Raw genomic sequence first — 19,253 nt, forward strand, 5'->3', positions numbered from 1 at the left:
GTTAGAAAAATTATTTAATGTTTGGTTTTGTCGTTTAGATCTATTGGAACATAGAATTTAATTATAAAAAGGGAAAAAAATAAACCTTTTTAATTTACTTATGGTTTTTTTTTTGTTGTTTTTTGTATTAATTTCAGTGGTCGCAATTCATCCAGAAAAAGTATTGTCAATGCAAAGAAGTTCACCATTCATAATAATAAATGGCTTAATTGTGTATTTTTCACATCACTTGGAATTTTTTTTCCCCTGCTTTCAGTACATTTATATGGTAAAGTCAACGGTGTCATTCAGAACTACAACTTGTAACGCAGAAAGAAAAAAAAAAAGCCCTAATACAGCTATGTCTATAGAAAAATTAAAAAAGATAAGGCTCTGGGAAGAAGTGTAGGAAAAACAAAGTACAAAAACAAAAAATGACTGTGTAGATGGGGTTAAAGACACTTTCCAAAATGAAAGCGTCACCCTGATGAGAGTAGCTGTGTATAATAACCAGCACGCTTCTCCTGTGCCATTTTTGGTGAATCTCCTCCTTGTGGTCACCAGTATTTCCTATACGTACTCTTTGGCTCAGGACATTACTGCTCGGTTGCCATGGCAGCACAGGCCTCAGCTGCGGCCTAGCGCAACTCAGTGAAGCCTTTCAGATTTTAAGTAGTGACTGTCAAGATTTAGGACAGCGTCAATTGCAAAACTACTACTCCCAGCATGTCCTAATGGAGTTTGCAGTTATAGAGCGAGTAGTGTGTGTTTTACTGCAATGTCTTCTCCTAGACGTCAGAATGAATGTGTCATATCATCTATGTGCTTCCATGTTGTCCTGTCGGGAACAGTGATCTCCGACCTTTGGTGTAACCTGGATATACGTGTGCGAAGCTCCAAGGTGTAACACAACCCGCCAATAGATAATGTATTTAGGCTTCCCGGGTTACTTAACGCCGTTCCCACAGCGGACTGGAGCGTCTATCATTACCATTCTGCCAAATGCTCTTAGGAAGATGCATAAACTACATGCGTAAAATGGCCACTTACCCGCTGTTATTTTACAACAAATACATTTTTTCTGGCAGTGTTAGTAAAAGCTAGCTGAAGAAAGTGTAATAAAAGAAGTAAAATGTAGATGGGCGCCGATGGTGCATATGTCAGAATTCAAGCTGACGGTTCAATGTTCAGCAGACCCCTACGAATGTACATGTGAAACTATCCCTGGAGGAGCACCGGGCGTCTGACAGCCCCGTACCCTACGACATGCCCGGCTACTCCTGCGCTTATATTCTTCAAAAAGGACTTGTATGTAGGTTGCATAAAACAAAGCGTCATACAGCCGCATCAATGGGAAGAAAATAAAATAAGGCTGTCAACATACGGAATAAGGCAAAAACTGGGGAGGGGGGAGGAATTGGCTGGTTAGAATATTGTGCAAGAAATTGTATGACTGCAGATAATCAGACACTGGCCATTCGCAACTAATGTATAGCACGGTGCACATAATGCTGGCAGCGTACAGTGTCTTCCTATAATTATTTTCACAGCCGCCGTTGCATATTTGTAACAGTCCAGATTGATAATCGCGGCAGGGTGATCCTGGAAAATCCATGTGTTGTGTCTGCCCCGATAATAGTCATCTTCTGTCACCGGTAAGTAATTTTTAGTGTAACAGCGCAAACATCACATTGTGTATTTAGGTAAGAGCCGTGCGTTGGGTTTACGTTGTGGTCCTGTAGCATTCCTTCCCGTTCTGGAGGCAGAGGGCGATGTATATACAGGAGAGCCGGGTTACATTTGGCTCTGGGATTGTCATATGGCTGGAATAAAAGTGCTGTTGTGTGGAATTGCTATTCAAGCGATTCTCTGATGTATTCTGTAAGCCTTCTGTAGCAGTTTATTGGTTTCCTTTACACATTCTTAACTCCTTTGATTTCTATTCTTGACTTTTGCAGCCTCTGCAGAAAAGGAGGCCATTAAGAGCACGTACAGTAAAGTCATGGACGCGTACGGCCTCCTGGGAGTTCTTCGGTTAAATCTCGGTAAGAGATACTGGACTTGGCTTGAAGACTTTATTTCTGGCTCACATCTATGATAAAGCTATGCCTTTCTCCGTATAAGTGCTGTATTAACCACTTCCCAATTTTCGTTTTTGTTCTATTCTTCGCTTTTTCTAAGCGTCATAACTTTATTTTTCCATCTACCTAGTAGTTTTTTTTTTTATTTTCAGGATTAGCTCTAGTTTTGAAAACGACAAATTTCATTTTCCGATCTATTTTACTGTTAAAAAAAAGTTCCAAAACACAACTTTATTTTCTTTTTACATTTTTCCATTGATGTGTGAGGACTTGTTTTACTCTTGGCAAGGTATAGCTTTTGCAGAGATAGGTAACATTTTGATCGCTTTTTATTCTATTTTTTTTTTTCTGGGTGCAATGTGTCCAAAAAAATACCCATTCTTGCATTTAATTTTCTTTCTTTACAGCGTTTACCATAGGGCTGAATTAACTTTAAAAATTCATAGAACGGTGACGGACCGTTAAGGACACGACTTTATCAAATTTTGTTTTCTTAGCAGGGAGCTTGAATGTGTAATCCTGTGATCATATAATACACGACATTATTTCTGCATTGCTGGACCTAATAGGCATTTAAACATTTTGTTATACCCCCACCCTCCCCCGGGTGCTGATTGCATGATGAAGAGCTCACACCCTTTGTCTAATCTCTTACATGCTGCGGCCGGCATTGGCTTCTAAGGGGTTAAACTACTAGACTTAAAGGAGTATTCCCATCTCAAAGATCCTATCCCCAATATGTAGTATGTGTAATAATAATTATTAAATACCTCCATTTTAGAAAGGTTATCAGGATAACTATACTACATTTGTCGTTTACCCCATGTGCAGGGCATTGCGGTAACTTAGGTATTCATGGTTACGACCACTCATATAGTGACAGTTTGTTAGTTGCTAGTGGCTGTAACCATGGATACGTAAGCTACTGCAATGCCCTGGACATGAGATAAGCAACATAGGTTATCAGGATAATTATACTACATTTTTAATTGGAGGTATGTTATTATTACATTATTTATTATTACACATACTACATATTGGGATATGATCTTGGAGATGGGAATACTGCTTTAAACTACTAGAACCTGATATAAAGGGATTCCCTAGGCCTCAGAGGGTGGGATACGTTGCCCCACGAGTCCTTTTCTGGCCTGCAGGTAGTTCGGTGAGTGATGCCCCCAGCATAGCGACATCAGTACATGTTACTAACGAGTCCTTCTTGTCCCTTTCAGGGGAAACTATGTCCCATTACGTGGTGGTGGTCACCGGGTGCATGTCCGTAGGAAAGATTCAGGACTCGGAGGTGTTCCGGGTCACCTCCACTGAGTTCATCACATTAAGAATGGACCCAACAGATGAAGATCGAATATCAGAAGTCCGAAAGGTCCTAAACTCAGGCAGCTTCTACTTCGCATGGTCGTCCACTGGGGTCAGCATGGACCTTAGCCTCAATGCTCACCGGAGTACACAGGAGCAAAGAACGGACAACCGCTTTTTCTGGTGGGTCTGTCTTTATATGGGTGGGTGGGTGTGACCCTCACATTATACACCATACCAAGAAACCTGATAAGGAATTGTGTGTACTAAACATATCTATCCTGTAGATGGGTGATATACGTATATGATAGCTGGGGGTCCGGTTTCTGACGGTCATGAGAATTGGGTTCTCAAAATTCCCTGTGTGATTGGAGCAGTAATGAGCATGTGCGACCACCGCTCTTCTCATTTTGTATAGAAGTGAAGGTCGCACATGCTCACTATTACTTCATTCACCCCGGGGACTTTAGGACCCCTGCTCCCAGGATTGGTAGGGTTCGCAGCAGCTGTGGACCCCCAAGCGCTCATACATTTTTCCTGTCGATGTTATTTATGGGGCAAACTCTTTTAAAATATAGGAATCAAGCATGCACCTAGGTGGGCTGCAGGGGAATGTGTCCGGGGGTCACCAATAAGCCACACTGCGTATTCAGGAAGGCAGATGTTTTTTTTTCTCTGTCCCTTTAATGGCAGCAGGGGGATTTCTCACCGGTTGAACCAGTTTATTGCCGCCACTGGATGCGAGGATGTGTCCTCCTGTGTTACTGAGAGGAGATCCACTTACTATTCCCAGCGGAGCCCGAGGATATGAGCGGGGGAAGGTTATGTGCGGTGGTTCCTGCCGAGGGCCTGGATTTGGCTTGTGCTGTAAATTTGGCTCTTGCTGTCTCACAAAACAAAGGGGAAAAAAAGGGACACTGCTTGAGACGTCTTCAGAGGATTTTCAGTAATGGAAGCTTTTTTTTTTGGTATTTTTTTTTCCTTGTTAAAAAAATGAACACGGTGCCAAACTCATTCATTGGCTGTGTCTGGTGTTGCAAGTGCACTCTTATTATGTGAGCGGTGCAATATTAGGTACAGACAAGTGGCGTAACTAGAGTCAGATGCACCCTGGTGTAAGATTTAGACCTGGGCCCCCCCCTGTGCCACAATACACTTCTGCTGAATGTGTGTCCAAGGACGCTCATCCAGCTGAAGTGTGCGTTGGCATCGGCGAGCCCCTCACCCCCGCAGGCGATGCCTTGACCTCTGCGACTGTGATTGTTGCGCCCCTGCTAGAACCAATGTACAAGGATATGCCATCAATATATAAATAATGGTCAACCCCTTTAAGTGGCTTCCTATTAATATGTGTACCACAGTGTGGGATATGTTGACGCGATAGAAGGAAATAAGTAACGCCTGTTTGTAGGTTGCATTAGTGCTGGATGATACGGTTATGACCAACCAGGATTTCTTTCCTCCTTCCCCAGGAACCAGTCTCTGCACCTCCACCTGAAGCACTACGGGGTGAATTGCGACGACTGGCTGCTGCGTCTTATGTGCGGGGGAGTCGAGATTAGGACTATTTATGCCGCTCACAAGCAGGCCAAGGCTTGCATCATTTCTCGGCTCAGCTGCGAGCGAGCCGGGACCAGGTTTAATGTGCGCGGCACAAATGACAACGGCCAAGTGGCAAATTTTGTTGAAACTGAGCAGGTGAGTCAGATCTTGGATGTCCGTATCCGTACGGTATAGATGAAGCAGAGCTCAATTTGTAAACTACACTGTATTAGGGCTCAACTCTACTGTACCGTAATATGGCAACCATTAAAATCTGCGGCCCCACTGTTGTATCATCACTTATCCACAAGAAGAAAAAGTGCCCTGTTTTATCACATGCTGTATTCTGGAGATCATCTCCTCTAGGAGGGTGCGTCCTTTTAATGCCGCACCATATGGCGGCACATGAAGGGTTTCTATATGGGCTTTGTGCACGTAACCCTCAAACCTTAGTCTGTACCTGATACTGATGCAAAACAGATATGCCGGTGCAAACTCACTGTGACACCGTATGGGTGCTAAGATGTATGCAGACATTGAATCTATTAATCATTTTACTGCTGTATTAACGTACATAACGGATTTTAGTTTGGTTCTAGAGTAACTGAGGGGCGAATATTTTCTGATGCAAAATTGCGGAGACTATACAGATAATAGTTTGATCAAGAAAATAATGCACTGGATCCCCTTTCAATAGATGTCAATATGTTGTGGATGAAAGGGATCAGAGAAGGAAGTGAGGAATCGACCGGACACAATGCACAACTTGCCATTCCTTAGCACGGTGGGCTACACAGCAGAGGACGAGCCTTTCTGTCCCCTTTATACAGGAAGAACTGAACTGGGCAAAGAGCGCAAATCTAATGGGAGGGTCCAAATTTGGCACAAGCGGCATGAATCGATGAAGCCTTCCTGGTGGGCATCAGCAATTCAGGCTGGAGATGGTGGAGAAATGGTTTCGGGAATGTATGCATGGATGTCCAGACTGGAGGTTTTACCTGACCATTGTGGCTGACCAAGTTCTTTCATTCATGGCAGTTGTTAGCACTATGGCAGAATGACAAAGCACCATGACAGAAGGACAAAGCACCATGCCAGAAGGGTCATATAGTCATGGATTGCTTCCAAGAAAATCACAGCCAGTCTTCCTTGCTTCCCCATTCCCCAAATTTTTGGGATGGCGTAAAACGGGACTATTCAAAGCATGTCAGGACCTCCAGCTAAACTTTCGCATAGGCCAGTATTCCCACACAGCAATCTAAACAATGGAATGTAAGCCACGAGGAACCTCTATGAAGGCCTAAGATGCTAAGAGATGGGTGGCCATTAGGGTGTATAAGTAATGCAACTTACAATCCTTCATATATGACACCATTTCAGCAGTTTCTGTCTGGATGTTTATGGTTATTCAATAGTTGCTGATTTGTGATGTTTATTACCTATTAGTAGGGTACATTCAGCCCCCACAACCCTTCTCATTACCTGTATACCTTTTATTGCTTGCTCTGGAGGAGCGCTGTCAGCAGCTCGTTATATTCTAGTGTTAGTGATCGCGCTGACGGACGTCTTGTTCTTCCGCAGGTGATATACCTCGATGACTGCGTGTCGTCATTTATACAAATACGAGGGTCCATCCCACTGTTTTGGGAGCAGCCAGGTTTGCAGGTGAGTTTTTATCATATGCTCAGTTGCAGTCAAACCTTTAGGGTAATAATAACTTAGTAAGGCTGAGTTCACACGATGCGTTTTTCATGCGTTTCCGCGGCGTTTTTGCAGTTGCGTAAACGCCGCGGAAACGCATGAAAAACGCATGGTAGAAGGGCAGCAATGTTCCCCAATGGAAATCCGCATGTGCTGTGCCCATGATGCGGATTTTTCCGCAGCGTAAACGCTGCGGTCAAAAATCCGCAGCATGTCAATTAATTTTGCGGAAACGCTGCTCTTTTGCCGCCATTGACTTGCATTAGACCGCATGGAATCCGCATCACTGTATATGTTGATGCGCTTTTCATGCGGTCTAATGTGCGGATGGTACCCGGGTGTGGATGAGAGGACTCTCATCCAGACCTAGGTACCATTAAAAAAAAAAGAATAAAATAAAAAATATATATATTCTCACCTTCTGACGGCCCGCGCTGCGTCCTGCCGGCTTCCCGCGCACTTCGCGGTTGAATGAAGGACCTTCGCTGATGTCAGAGTCATGTGACGGGTCACGTGACGCTGACGTCGGAAGGTCCTACAGTCTTCACTGCCGGCAGCCGGGACCGATGAAGCAGGACACCGGGGGCCATCAGAGGGTAAAGTATAGATTTATTTTTTATTTTTTGACATTCACACACTATATAAATCCATGCCGGCTGCATGGATTTATATAGTGTGAAGTTGACAAGCACTTTCCAAGTGATGCTAAAATCGCTTGGGAAGCGCTTGTCAACCCGCATGCGGAAATGAAAGTGAAGACCGCTTCATTTCCGCATGTCCCTGGCAGGAAACCGCATGTACAATCCGCATGCGTTTTTTCCTGCCAGAGAGATGCAGAAACGCTCAGGAAAAAATCCTGAGCATTTCTGCATCGTGTGCACATACCCTAAATCTGTGAGTTTCTGTATAAGGCAGAGTACTAGTTTTCCAGTATTATTTAATGAGGACTTATTACTTCCAGGGGAAACTTCATACACATATTTAATCTGTAAAATTGTATTTTTCATTTTATAATTTTTTTTTTTTATTTCATAATTAGGAAAAGTAAAACAAAAAAATTTGCCTAATTTAGTGATGAAAGCTTTGGCCCCTTAAGAGGGCATGCTTGGAGTCAGCTACCTATTGACAGCTGCGTGAACCGCTTCTGAGCTGGGAGATACCACTGTGTGTGTGTTTTGGATAGAGACAGGGATTATGCAGCATGTAAACACAGCGGAGATCTGTGCTGCGTCTGTTTATGCTGAATGGTATTGTTAGAGAAGCCCCATTTACTCCAAATGATCCATATCACCAAAAAGAGCCAGATTGCCCATTACTAAGTCCCAGAGTCAGCATTTTTATTTTTTTATAGATGACATATTGTATCAAGCATAGATTATCAGATTAATGTATTAACTCTAAAGCCTGGCCATACACCTCATTCGGCTACCAGCCATCTCAGCTGGCTCTGCCATACACGGGAGCGCTTGTTCAGCCGAGTGCTTCTGTATTCTCTGAGAGAGCAATCACCAGACATGTCTGGTGGCTTCATATCTCTGGAAGACAATATGATCGGCAGTCCAAAATCGGACATGCTGGATCGATATTTCGCCTGACTTTAAACTGTCCTTGGCTCCCATACACATTAGACTGTCTGCCGAACCCTTCGATTTTCACTGACTTTAGCCTAACGTGTTTTGGGGGGGGACTTATCAGTATTATATAAGCAGTAATGTAAGATGGATTCCTGTGTATTGTTGACCAGGAGGAGTAGACTACAAATAGCAGGTCAAGTATATCCAGTCACATCCTGCTCTTCATTGTGGTTTTTGTTGACTCTGTCTGTATTCTCCTATGGGTAGGCTTTCTTGCTTTTGCAGATTCACTCTTTAGAAGCAGTTATGATCTCTTCTTGCAGATTAACCCTTTAGAAGCAGCTATGTTCACCGCCTTTACCTGGGCTGCATAATACACAGGGACCTCTTATCACAAGGCTGCTAAATATTTAGCGTGATTCCTTGAATAATGAAACTTAATCTAATAATCCTTTTCTGGAAGGTTGGGTCTCACCGGGTGAGGATGTCCAGAGGGTTTGAGGCCAACGCACCAGCGTTTGACAGGTAGGTGTAATCATTTGGCGATCTATTACCTTACTACGGACACTTTTGTCTCTTTTATTGTATTGTTTTATATTTATTCTAAAAGGTGTATGAACTTTGGCTACAAGCCACTGTTTGCATTATTTCATTCACTATATTCAAGATCTCTGTTTGGGGTCTGTGAATGCTACTATTTACATCCAGGGGCAGAAAAAAACGGGCTGCTTGAGTGAATTATCCCTAGCTGATACATTGTTGGTCTGTGCTGCTGCTCAAAGCCACCGAATTTTGGCCCCCATTCAATATACCATATAGTTGCATACAAAATCCATTTTCTTTCAAAAAGAGTACACTTAAATATAGATGTGCAAATGTATATACATGTTTGGTGTATGTGTAGGAAAGGATATAAAATGCACATTGGGGGTTTAAATCCCAAATTCCCCCCCCCCCCGGTATCTTCCTTCCAGGCATTTCCAGACACTGAAGAGACTTTATGGAAGACAAGTGGTTGTCAATCTTCTTGGGTCCAAGGAAGGAGAAGCAATGCTAAGCAAAGCCTTCCAGGTATGGGGGTAGCGCCTGGGGCATTTCTTTGATGATTTGAATGTGATTTTAATACTCTGCACACTGTCTTTTCCACAGAGTCACTTGAAGGCATCTGAGCATGTGTCTGATATCTTGATGGTGAATTTTGACTACCATCAGATGGTTCGAGGTGGCAAAGCTGAGAAACTCCTCAGCGTCCTGAAGCCTAAAGTAGTCAGTTTCTTGGAGGAATGCGGGTTCTTTTCCATGGATAAAGATGGAGTTCACAGGTCTGATCTCCCTCTCTACATGTGTTTTCTGCTTGTAAATTAGTTATTTCTGATGGCATGTCGCTAGGATCTTTGGGGGTTGATGTTGTGGACCCCCAATGATTCTGAGAACAATAGGCTTAGTTATTGGTGTAGTGCTGCACCCCCTACACTGATGGTCTCCAATCTGTGGCTTTCCAGCTGTTGCAAAACTACAACTCCTAGTATGCCCTTACTGTCGCAAGCATGCTGGAAGTCAGTTTTGCAACAGCTGTAGAGCCATAGGTTAAAGACTCTAGCTCTAAAGCAAGGGCCTCCCTGACATCTTTTATTTTTTTTATATTTATGGCCATGCCAGAGTTACACTACCACAGTTTCTCCAGCACTTTGTGTTGTCGGACCCCAGGATGATGAATTCTAATGACGTCTGTGCGTTTCTTCTTCTTGTCGTAGAGCACAGAGCGGCAGCATAAGGACCAACTGTTTAGACTGTCTGGACAGGACTAACAGCGTCCAGGCTTTCCTAGGACTTGAGGTGAGGAGAACCTCACACTTCACTTGGCTCAGGTTACTCCAGATGCTGAGGTGGGAGAAGAGCTAAAAAGTGATTTATCTGATCAGCTACATGATATAGCCCGCCAGGGTAGCATAATGTCAAGAGTGTGGGGTAATAATGTGTGAAGGGTGGGAATCAAGTTATGAGAAACGATGGGGTGTCTAAGAGCAAGAGTCAAATTATCAAATGTGAAAAGCCTGCCTAAATGGTTGTGTTTTATAGATGAAGCTTAAAAATGTGTGTTTTTGGAATTCATCTGATTATCCAGGTTAGTGCATTCCAGAGAACTGGTGCAGCACAAGAATAATCATGAGTAGTGGGTAGGGTGGTAGCCAAAGAGGAAGGAGATGTAAGGCAGTGCAGAAGAAAGTTAGGTTGGTGGACAGTGATGAGGGAGGAGATGTAAGGTGGTACAGTACTATGGAGAGCTTTGGGGGGGGGGGGGGGGGGGAGTCTGATAAATATATATTGTATTCTGTAGTGGATGGACAGCCAGTGCAGAGACTGGAGGGGGAGGCATCGGTGTAGCAGCTGGACAGGGAAAAGTAAGGTTAGTAGAGATGAGGGAGCAGATGTAAGATGTATTATGGAGAGCTTTGTGGGGGGAGTCTGATAAATATATATTGTATTCTGTAGTGGATGGACAGCCAGTGCAGAGACTGGAGGGGGGAGGCATCGGTGTAGCAGCTGGACAGAAATATGACCCTGGATGCTGCATTCGGGGTAGATCTGAGGCAGAGCAGCATCAGCAGCATTTCTGCCTTTCCCCTCTCTTTAGTTATTGAAGTCCTTCTTTTTGGTAACTGGAAAGGTTTCTGAATATATACTAAGAGCCTAAAGGAAGAAAAAGGGGGGGGGGGGGGAGTAAGATGACATCTTCTGCATCAGATATATTGCATCTCTTTCCCTATTCGCACATATCAATGATACATGCAAAATTAATTCTAATGATCGTTATGGTTGAAGTCCGAGCTACGGGAAAATCTCTGACCGTGACCAAACGTCCAGTGTAATCTGTCCAGACCTCCTCCTGCCCTACGCTCAGAGATCTGCAGGTAGGAGTCATGTTTTCCAGGACATCAGCATTAAGTACAGTAACAAGACGGAGGGGAATTAAAAGGAAGGCACTGAACATATATACGGGGTACACGGAGGAAGGACGCCACTGAATGAGACTGATTTAATATAGCTTGGATTAGAGGATGATTTACAGCCAACGTCCTGTGTCTAAAGCAGCTGCAGGTTGTAAAATATCACTAGTGTAAAGCAATTACCTCCAGTGTACAAAGCCAAGGCAAGGATTACTCCTGATCTAATGATCGGCATAATGAGATCCACTACTTTATTTGGCTTGAATGGGTTCTGTGTCTTCCACGTTTCCTGCATCATGGACCTATCACCATCACATAGAGAGGAACTATATCTTATCAGATAAATCTGTTGTTGAGCCACTTCTTCCCCTTAACCCCCGGCTTCCTGATCTCAAAATGTATTAAAAAACAAACGAAAAACATCCTGGTCAAAACAAGAGGACACCAGCTCTCTGGGAGATTGGGTTATAGCTGCTTATTGAAGTCCATGGAGAGGGGAGGGAGACAATGAGGTTGTGTTTCAGCTTTCTGGTATGCAAACTGTCTCTTCAGAGAGGAAGAGACACAATGTTTCGGGGTGTTGCCCCTCATCAGTGCAAAGTATGTGATCTGATTTGGATAGGTGAGGCTTTGGACTGGAGTCCTTGTGGAGAGTGACAAGCCAAGCCGAGTGAGGAGACTTATAAGCCATGCATGCTCCTCTGGGAAATTAAATATGCAAATTGTCCCTTCACCTAGCCGAATAAGATATCATACTTTGCACTGATGAGGGGCAACACCCCGAAACAGTGTCTGCAAATTCAGATTCTGATTTGGCTTTTATGCTAGGTCATATTGCAAGGCTCGTTAAAGAGTCGATATTGACTTTTAGGATTGCTACTTCCAATAGGTGGCGCTAGAGATCAAGTCTTCTTCCTCTCTAAAGAAGATGCATGGCGTAGAAGTCTCCTCACTCTGACATGCCAGGCCTTGCTTTTCACTCTCCACAAGGAGAAACGTTACCTGTTAGACCCCAGCTTTCTAGTATGTGTTTTATCTTCCCCCGGAGCTGGATGCCACTTCCATGCAGACAATTATTGGAGAGGTGGCAGCCTATTTACACGGATTTCTCCTTCCTTCGCTTCTTGTTTGGTGGTTTCTGTGACTCCCATAAAAGTGAATAGAGATCTGTGCAAATTTTTCTGCCACTTTTCCTTTAGTAAATTTTGTTCCTCGAGGGAAGCCGTCCTCAGGATGGAAATTTGAGCTGCGATGGTGCCGCGCGTGTTATTGTCATTGACGCTAATCTGCGTGCCGCTCACTGACACTTAATGAAGCAGTTTTACAAATCGCTGCAGAAAATTCTGTTTGGTAATGCGGATTTCCCATTGAGAACAATGGGAGGCTTTTAAGGCAGTTTTTCTTGTGGATTTGGGTGCAGAATTCACGCCAAAATATTCCTGATAAAAGAACTACGCATGTACCCTTTTTTCCTTAATTCATACAACCCTTTTACATTTTTTTGGAACCACTCCTCTGTCAAGTCTTTAATTTCCAAAATTGCTAAATGATTTATTGCTTCTCATTATTCTCAGATGCTGCTAAAACAGCTGGAAATCCTCGGCCTGGCAGAGAAGCCGCAGCTGGTCACCCGCTTCCAGGAAGTTTTCCGCTCCATGTGGTCCACAAATGGAGACTCCATTAGTAAAATCTACGCCGGCACTGGGGCTCTGGAGGGAAAAGCCAAGGTGAGGTACATAAGGAGGCGTTGGGGGGGATCCGATAAATTGCCCCCTTCTCCAGTCTACTAGGAAATGTTTCATTGGCTGCAATTCACAAGGGCAGGCTGCACGGTGGATTTACAGAATTTAGCTGGCTTGTATTCCTGTGATACTGTGATCCTTTGTTTTGCTATTTTGGAGATTCAAGCTGTAAAATATCTAATTGTAAACTTATTTCCAGATGGAGCCTCATCGTTCGAGTAGTTGTTCACGTTGCACACATTTAGCTCAGATTATACAGGATGGCTATCGCACCGCTAGGCAAAACCCAACCTTTCTATTTTCCACTGGCAGCACCTGAGACCAGGGTCATGTGTTAGAAAGATCATGTTGGCAATGGGGTTGGGTTGCAACCTACTGCTGCGTGACCTTCCCAAAAAAACGTTAGATTATATGTCGCAAGTCACTTGGAACTTTGCCTCCACAAACTTATATACAAGTGGGGCGTAAATAGTTCTAGTTGTGCTACTTTCCGTTCCTCACAGATAAGGGTCCCCCACAGGGGACCCCACTTGACTCCTTAAAATACATAAGCCTATGTGACCTTACATGACCAGAGCAGATTTTTAGCTTTTAAAAGAAAGCAACAAGGCTATGTTCACACATGTTGTTTTTTTCAGCGTTTTTTTGCTGCTGATTTTTATGCAAATTTTCAGCTGCGTTTTGCAGTACCAGCAAAGTCTATGAGAAACCAGAATTCTCTGTTCACACATATTGTTTTTTGTTTTTTTTTGCTGCGTATTTTGTGCCTTGTTTGGGTTTTTGGAAAATACAGCATGTCACTTCTTTCAGTTTTGAAAAAAAAAAAAACGCTGAAAAAAACATGATGTGTGAACATAGCTGTCATGTTTTGCTGTGTTTTTAGTGAAAATAAGTACAGCAGTATGTGAAACTCCATTTATTTTTACCATCTTGTCTTGGTCACTGAGATGGTTGTTTGTATTAGGAGAGTTTAATTAAATTAGTGATGTGTAAACATTGGCTGAGCTACATGTGAGATTGAACAATGCCTGTGGCCTAGAGAGGTGTGAAATTGAACAATACCTGTGCAACTGAATGGTAGTCCCCATAGTGTGAAAGTAAATAATGTTATACAAACTCAATGCACTGCCAGTGTCTAAACTATTCCTGAACAATTCACCCCCCCCACTCACTGAACTTTATGTACTTGGGTAAAGAGACAAAAGGACAGTGAAAAAAACGCCCACAAAATGCAGCAAAACCTGCGTTTTTGACACAGCTGATTTCCTGCCAGAGTTGGGTTTTGCTGCAGATTTGTGACACTGAAAAAACCTAACATGTGTGAACATAGCCTAAAAAAAGTTCCCAAATGAATGACAACAAGCAGAGGTCTTGAAAACCCTGAGGATTTAAAAAAAAAAAAAAAAAAGTGCATTGGAAAACTTTGTATATTCTCAGTGTAAAAGCTTATATTTGATTTTGCTAAAACTTGTTACCCCTGATAATATCTATTACCAAAACCTGAACAACAGGATGAAGAAGGTTAATAAATATCCAATAACTTTCTGACGTCATATTTTTTTTTGATTTAGTGATTGGTCTGTCTTGATATAATTTACAAAAATTGTGAGCAATATTCTCCAGATTTCCCGGTCTCTGGTATGTTTTATGCCCGGTGTATCCTTCATATCAGACACATCAGAACTGGCCATTCTCGGCTCAGGATGATGCCATGAACTTTTCTCTATCAGTCACATCGGCCCCAAAACATGGTCCTTTTTTTAGGCGCCTGAGTCTGCACGTTCCTGGAGTGTTCCTTGCTCTTCTTCCTAGCTTTTACCTAATGTTTAAAGGGGTTTTCTGGGTTCATCTACATTTTTGCAGTCAGCTTTTGTACCTGCAGATTGCCATAACCTGGCGGCCTGCAATGGGCACACTGTCAGGATTTCTATCTGTTTCCAGCTCGGACTATCGTCTTGTGACCGCGAGTATGCGATGTGCCGACTAGCCTTTCATCCTATTCTCTCAATATGACATTATTTAGTGTCATTTCTGTGATCATAACAATATTACATTGAGAGAATCGGGAACCGCTGCTAGTCTGCACGTGACCACCAATGTGCAAAATCTCTTCTTGCTGTGACACTAGAGAGAAATCCTTACTGTGTGCACATTGCTGACTTTGGCAATCTGCAGTCACTCTACCTAAATTTAAATGGAGCCTGGAAAACCCCTTTAAGGCTGACCAGCATTCATGTGGTGGGTTTACATCACCTCTACTAACCACTTAAAGGGACTCTCCACTTTTTGCTTTGGGTGTCCCCACTTGTTGGATGTGTGCGCACCCTGGACATTTGTTTGGGCAGCCCAGATTGCCCAGAATGAGCGCCATCTGTCATAATACAGGGAGGCAGCGAGGCATGCTAATTGAATGGGAGTGAATTCTTGAGTGCCTAACTCCAGTAGGTGACACAATGGAGGAAGCTTTTCTTCATCCGGCAGAGAGATCATTCATAGAGGGGAGAGAAGCCGGGGATGCCGGCAGGTAGGAGGACTTTCTCCAGGCTCCCAGCCCAATACTGACCTGCCGGCTGGACCTGCGTCCTGAGAATCCATTCGCTCATCCTTAATAAATTGCATATTTTGTTACCCATGGAACATTGCCCTTAAAGGGGTATTCCCATCAAGAAGATCCTATCCCAATATGTAGTAGGTGTAATAATAGCAAATACCTCCAATTAGAAATGTAGTATAGTTCTTCTGATTCACTTTGACCATTCACACACAGTTGACATGCGGGGGGAGATGCCTGCTCATCTCACTATGGAGGAATCTAAGGCACCATTCACACTGAAACATAATGGTGAATGAGAGTTCTTGAAAGATTATCGTGAAATGTAGTTTCAACATAATCTTCCAGTGTAAACAGGCTGCCGATCACCCAACGAACGAGCAAAAATGCTCACTCATCGGTGAAATGAACTTTTGTGCAGCACAGAACATGATCGTACTCGGCGGCACATTGTTCTGTCATGCTGCCGAGAATCATGACGGCCTACAGGAACTGTATTACAAATCGCTCACTACCATCTGCCTATCGGTAACTCTTTCCTGCTCGGCGGTGGTTTGGTGCCGCCAGCCGTTTGGTGAGCTCCTGACTGCTCATCTTTGCCTCCTGTACCTTCTGCTCCTCACTTTTACCTTTATACTAACATGATTTTTTTTTTCTTCTCCTTTCCGCTTATGCATCAGGTCTATGGCCACATTAACTCCTTGCATGCCACAGAAAAGATTTCTGATTTACATTTTTCTCTTCTCCTCATTGTAAAGTCCATGTTCCTATAGTCTAACTTCTCGCCTGCTTTTCTCCTGCTCCCTCTCGGTTCTTCACCTCCTGATTCTATCAATGAACGGTGAGTATTTCTTATAAGATAACACTCAGGTTTTGGGAAGTGTGATTAAGCTAAGGGGGTATCCCAAAGGCAATGTACAGTGCCTACAAGTAGTATTCAACCCTCTGCAGATTTAGCTGGTTTGATAAGATGCAAATAAGTTAGAGCCTTCAAACTGCAAACGAGAGTAGGTTTTATGAACAGAAGCATAAATCTTACAAACCAAAAAGTTATGTTGCTCAGTTGAATTTTATTAAATTTTAAACATAAAAGTGTGGGTCAATTATTATACAACCCCTATGTTTAATATTTTGTGGAATAACCCTTGTTTGCAATTACAGCTAATAATCGTCTTTTATAAGACCTGATCAGGCCGGCACAGGTCTGTTGAGTTATCTTGGCCCACTCCTCCATGCAGATCTTCTCCAAGTTATCTAGGTTCTTTGGGTGTCTCATGTGGACTTTATTCTTGAGCTCCTTCCACAAGTTTTCAATTGGGTTAAGGTCAGGAGACTGACTAGGCCACTCCAACACCTTGACTTTTTCCCTCTTGAACCAGGCCTTGGTTTTCTTGGCTGTGTGATTTGGGTCGTTGTCTTGTTGGAAGATGAAATTACGACCCATCTTAAGATCCTTGATGGAGGAGCGGAGGTTCTTGGCCAAAATCTCCAGGTAGGCCGTGCTATCCATCTTCCCATGGATGCGGACCAGATGGCCAGGCCCCTTGGCAGAGAAACAGCCCCACAGCATGATGCTGCCACCACCATGCTTGACTGTAGGGATGGTATTCTTGGGGTCGTATGCAGTGCCATCCAGTCTCCAAACGTCACGTGTGTGGTTGGCACCAAAGATCTCGATCTTGGTCTCATCAGACCATAGAACCTTGAACCAGTCTGTCTCAGAGTCCTCCAAGTGATCATGAGCAAACTGTAGACGAGCCTTGACATGACGCTTTGAAAGTAAAGGTACCTTACGGGCTCGTCTGGAACGGAGGCCATTGCGGTGGAGTACGTTACTTAATGTATTGACTGAAACCAATGTCCCCACTGCCATGAGATCTTCCCGGAGCTCCTTCCTTGTTGTCCTTGGGTTAGCCTTGACTCTTCGGACAAGCCTGGCCTTGGCACGGGAGGACACTTTCAAAGGCTGTCCTGGCCGTGGAAGGCTAACAGTAGTTCGATAAGCCTTCCACTTACGGATGATGCTCCCAACAGTGGAGACAGGTAGGCCCAACTCCTTGGAAAGGGTTTTGTACCTCTTGCCAGCCTTGTGACCCTCCACGATCTTGTCTCTGATGGCCTTGGAATGCTCCTTTGTCTTTCCCATGTTGACCATGTCTGAGTGCTGTTCAGAAGTTTGGGGAGGGTCTTAAATAGTCAGAAAAGGCTGGTAAAAGAGATCTTTAATCCACACATGTGAAGCTCATTATTCTTGGTGCCTGAACTACTTCTTAATACTTTTGGGGGACCAAACAGAATTCATGTGGTTTGAGGGGTTGAATAATAAATGACACTCTGAATTAACGTTTTTAAAAAAAAAAAAAAAAATTGCTGCAGTGCATTTCCCACTTCCAGGCTGATCTACAGTACAAATGTCACAATGCCAAGTTAATTCCACATGTGTCAACCAGCTAAATCTGCAGGGGGTTGAATACTACTTGTAGGCACTGTATATCTCATTTATCCGTAGAAGAACGGAGGTCCCAAAGTCCCCTGTGTGGGTGGAGCAGTAGTGAGCATGTGCGACCACTGCTTATGTCACAGTGGTCGCACATGCTCAGTACTGCTAAGTGGAAATCTACCCAGCCAGACCACCAGCGATCATCTGTCATCTCGTGGATAAGTGATATTATTAATGGGACAACCCCTCTAACTTACCGATCCCCAGTACTGATGCTGATGAGGGTGTAATACTACCTGGCCATGTGCCCGCCCTGTTCCAGCTGATGTAGCTTGCATGTTCAACTACTTGACTAGTTCCCTTTAATTAATGGTTCCTTGACCTGATGAGAATGGTGCATTTACTTTTTTAGGTCCTGTCAGAATTGCTGTATAATCCTCAAAGTAAATGAGCAAGCATTTTAGGAGTCCAGCTCGAGGTATACTAGAAAAGTTGCAAAATCTTGCAAAAGATCTTAAGATTATGTTAGGAAACGCCACACAGGAAACGAGTGACTTAACCTAATATAAGCAGCGTATATTGCATCCTGTCCCTGATTAGATCTACCCTATACACCCTCTTATAAGAACGAGGCTTTGCCTCTACTGAGAGTCTCCATACGGTCTTAGTTTTTCCACTATTTAATTAGATTTGTCAGTTTCACCATTAACTGTGTTATTTATCTGCACTGTGGAGAGGTCATCGGTGTTCTGGGCTCCGGGTAATGTATGTGGTTTAGTCTCCAGTCTGTCACGTATTCATTACACTTCTCAGGGAGTCTGTACATTGGCTCATGGCCTCAAATGGTACAAAGAGTACGTGACAGCTTGTGGATGTGGATTTTCAGCTAGAGATGAGGATAATTCGGTCACACGCAGGGAAGTATCTTTTTGGCTGGAAATTGAACTTTCTCTACAATGGAATATCCCTTTGAATCTTTTATAAGGCTGCTAGTGCCTGGAGGGGATGGTGGGCCAGTTCGAGGCTTGTGCCTCTTGGGGGATGGTTGGCCGGTTCGGGGCTGGTGCCTCTTGGGGGATGGTTGGCCGGTTCGGGGCTGGTGCCTCTTGGGGGATGGTTGGCCGGTTCGGGGCTGGTGCCTCTTGGGGGATGGTTGGCCGGTTCGGGGCTGGTGCCTCTTGGGGGATGGTTGGCCGGTTCGGGGCTGGTGCCTCTTGGGGGATGGTTGGCCGGTTCGGGGCTGGTGCCTCTTGGGGGATGGTTGGCCGGTTCGGGGCTGGTGCCTCTTGGGGGATGGTTGGCCGGTTCGGGGCTGGTGCCTCTTGGGGGATGGTTGGCCGGTTCGGGGCTGGTGCCTCTTGGGGGATGGTTGGCCGGT

The 19,253-nt window shown here is 44.0% G+C and overlaps 1 protein-coding gene across 7 annotated transcripts in view; it reads left to right on the plus strand.

The window, feature by feature from the left end:
- The window catches only part of SYNJ1 (synaptojanin 1), an 81,007-nt gene that overhangs the window by 17,831 nt on the left and 43,923 nt on the right, over positions 1-19,253 (plus strand). For all 7 annotated transcript variants that reach the window (XM_073668300.1, XM_073668304.1, XM_073668305.1 and 4 more), the window contains exons 3-11: positions 1,938-2,024; positions 3,293-3,560; positions 4,850-5,075; positions 6,501-6,584; positions 8,658-8,719; positions 9,169-9,265; positions 9,344-9,516; positions 9,949-10,030; positions 12,717-12,869. In XM_073668300.1, coding sequence (XP_073524401.1) covers positions 1,938-2,024; positions 3,293-3,560; positions 4,850-5,075; positions 6,501-6,584; positions 8,658-8,719; positions 9,169-9,265; positions 9,344-9,516; positions 9,949-10,030; positions 12,717-12,869 — 1,232 coding nt within the window. The remainder of the gene's footprint in view (positions 1-1,937; positions 2,025-3,292; positions 3,561-4,849; positions 5,076-6,500; positions 6,585-8,657; positions 8,720-9,168; positions 9,266-9,343; positions 9,517-9,948; positions 10,031-12,716; positions 12,870-19,253) is intronic.

The sequence above is a fragment of the Phyllobates terribilis genome, unplaced genomic scaffold (assembly GCF_046119375.1).
Source record: "Phyllobates terribilis strain yellow unplaced genomic scaffold, ASM4611937v1 Scaffold_2__4_contigs__length_985480577, whole genome shotgun sequence".
Lineage (NCBI taxonomy): Eukaryota > Metazoa > Chordata > Amphibia > Anura > Dendrobatidae > Phyllobates > Phyllobates terribilis.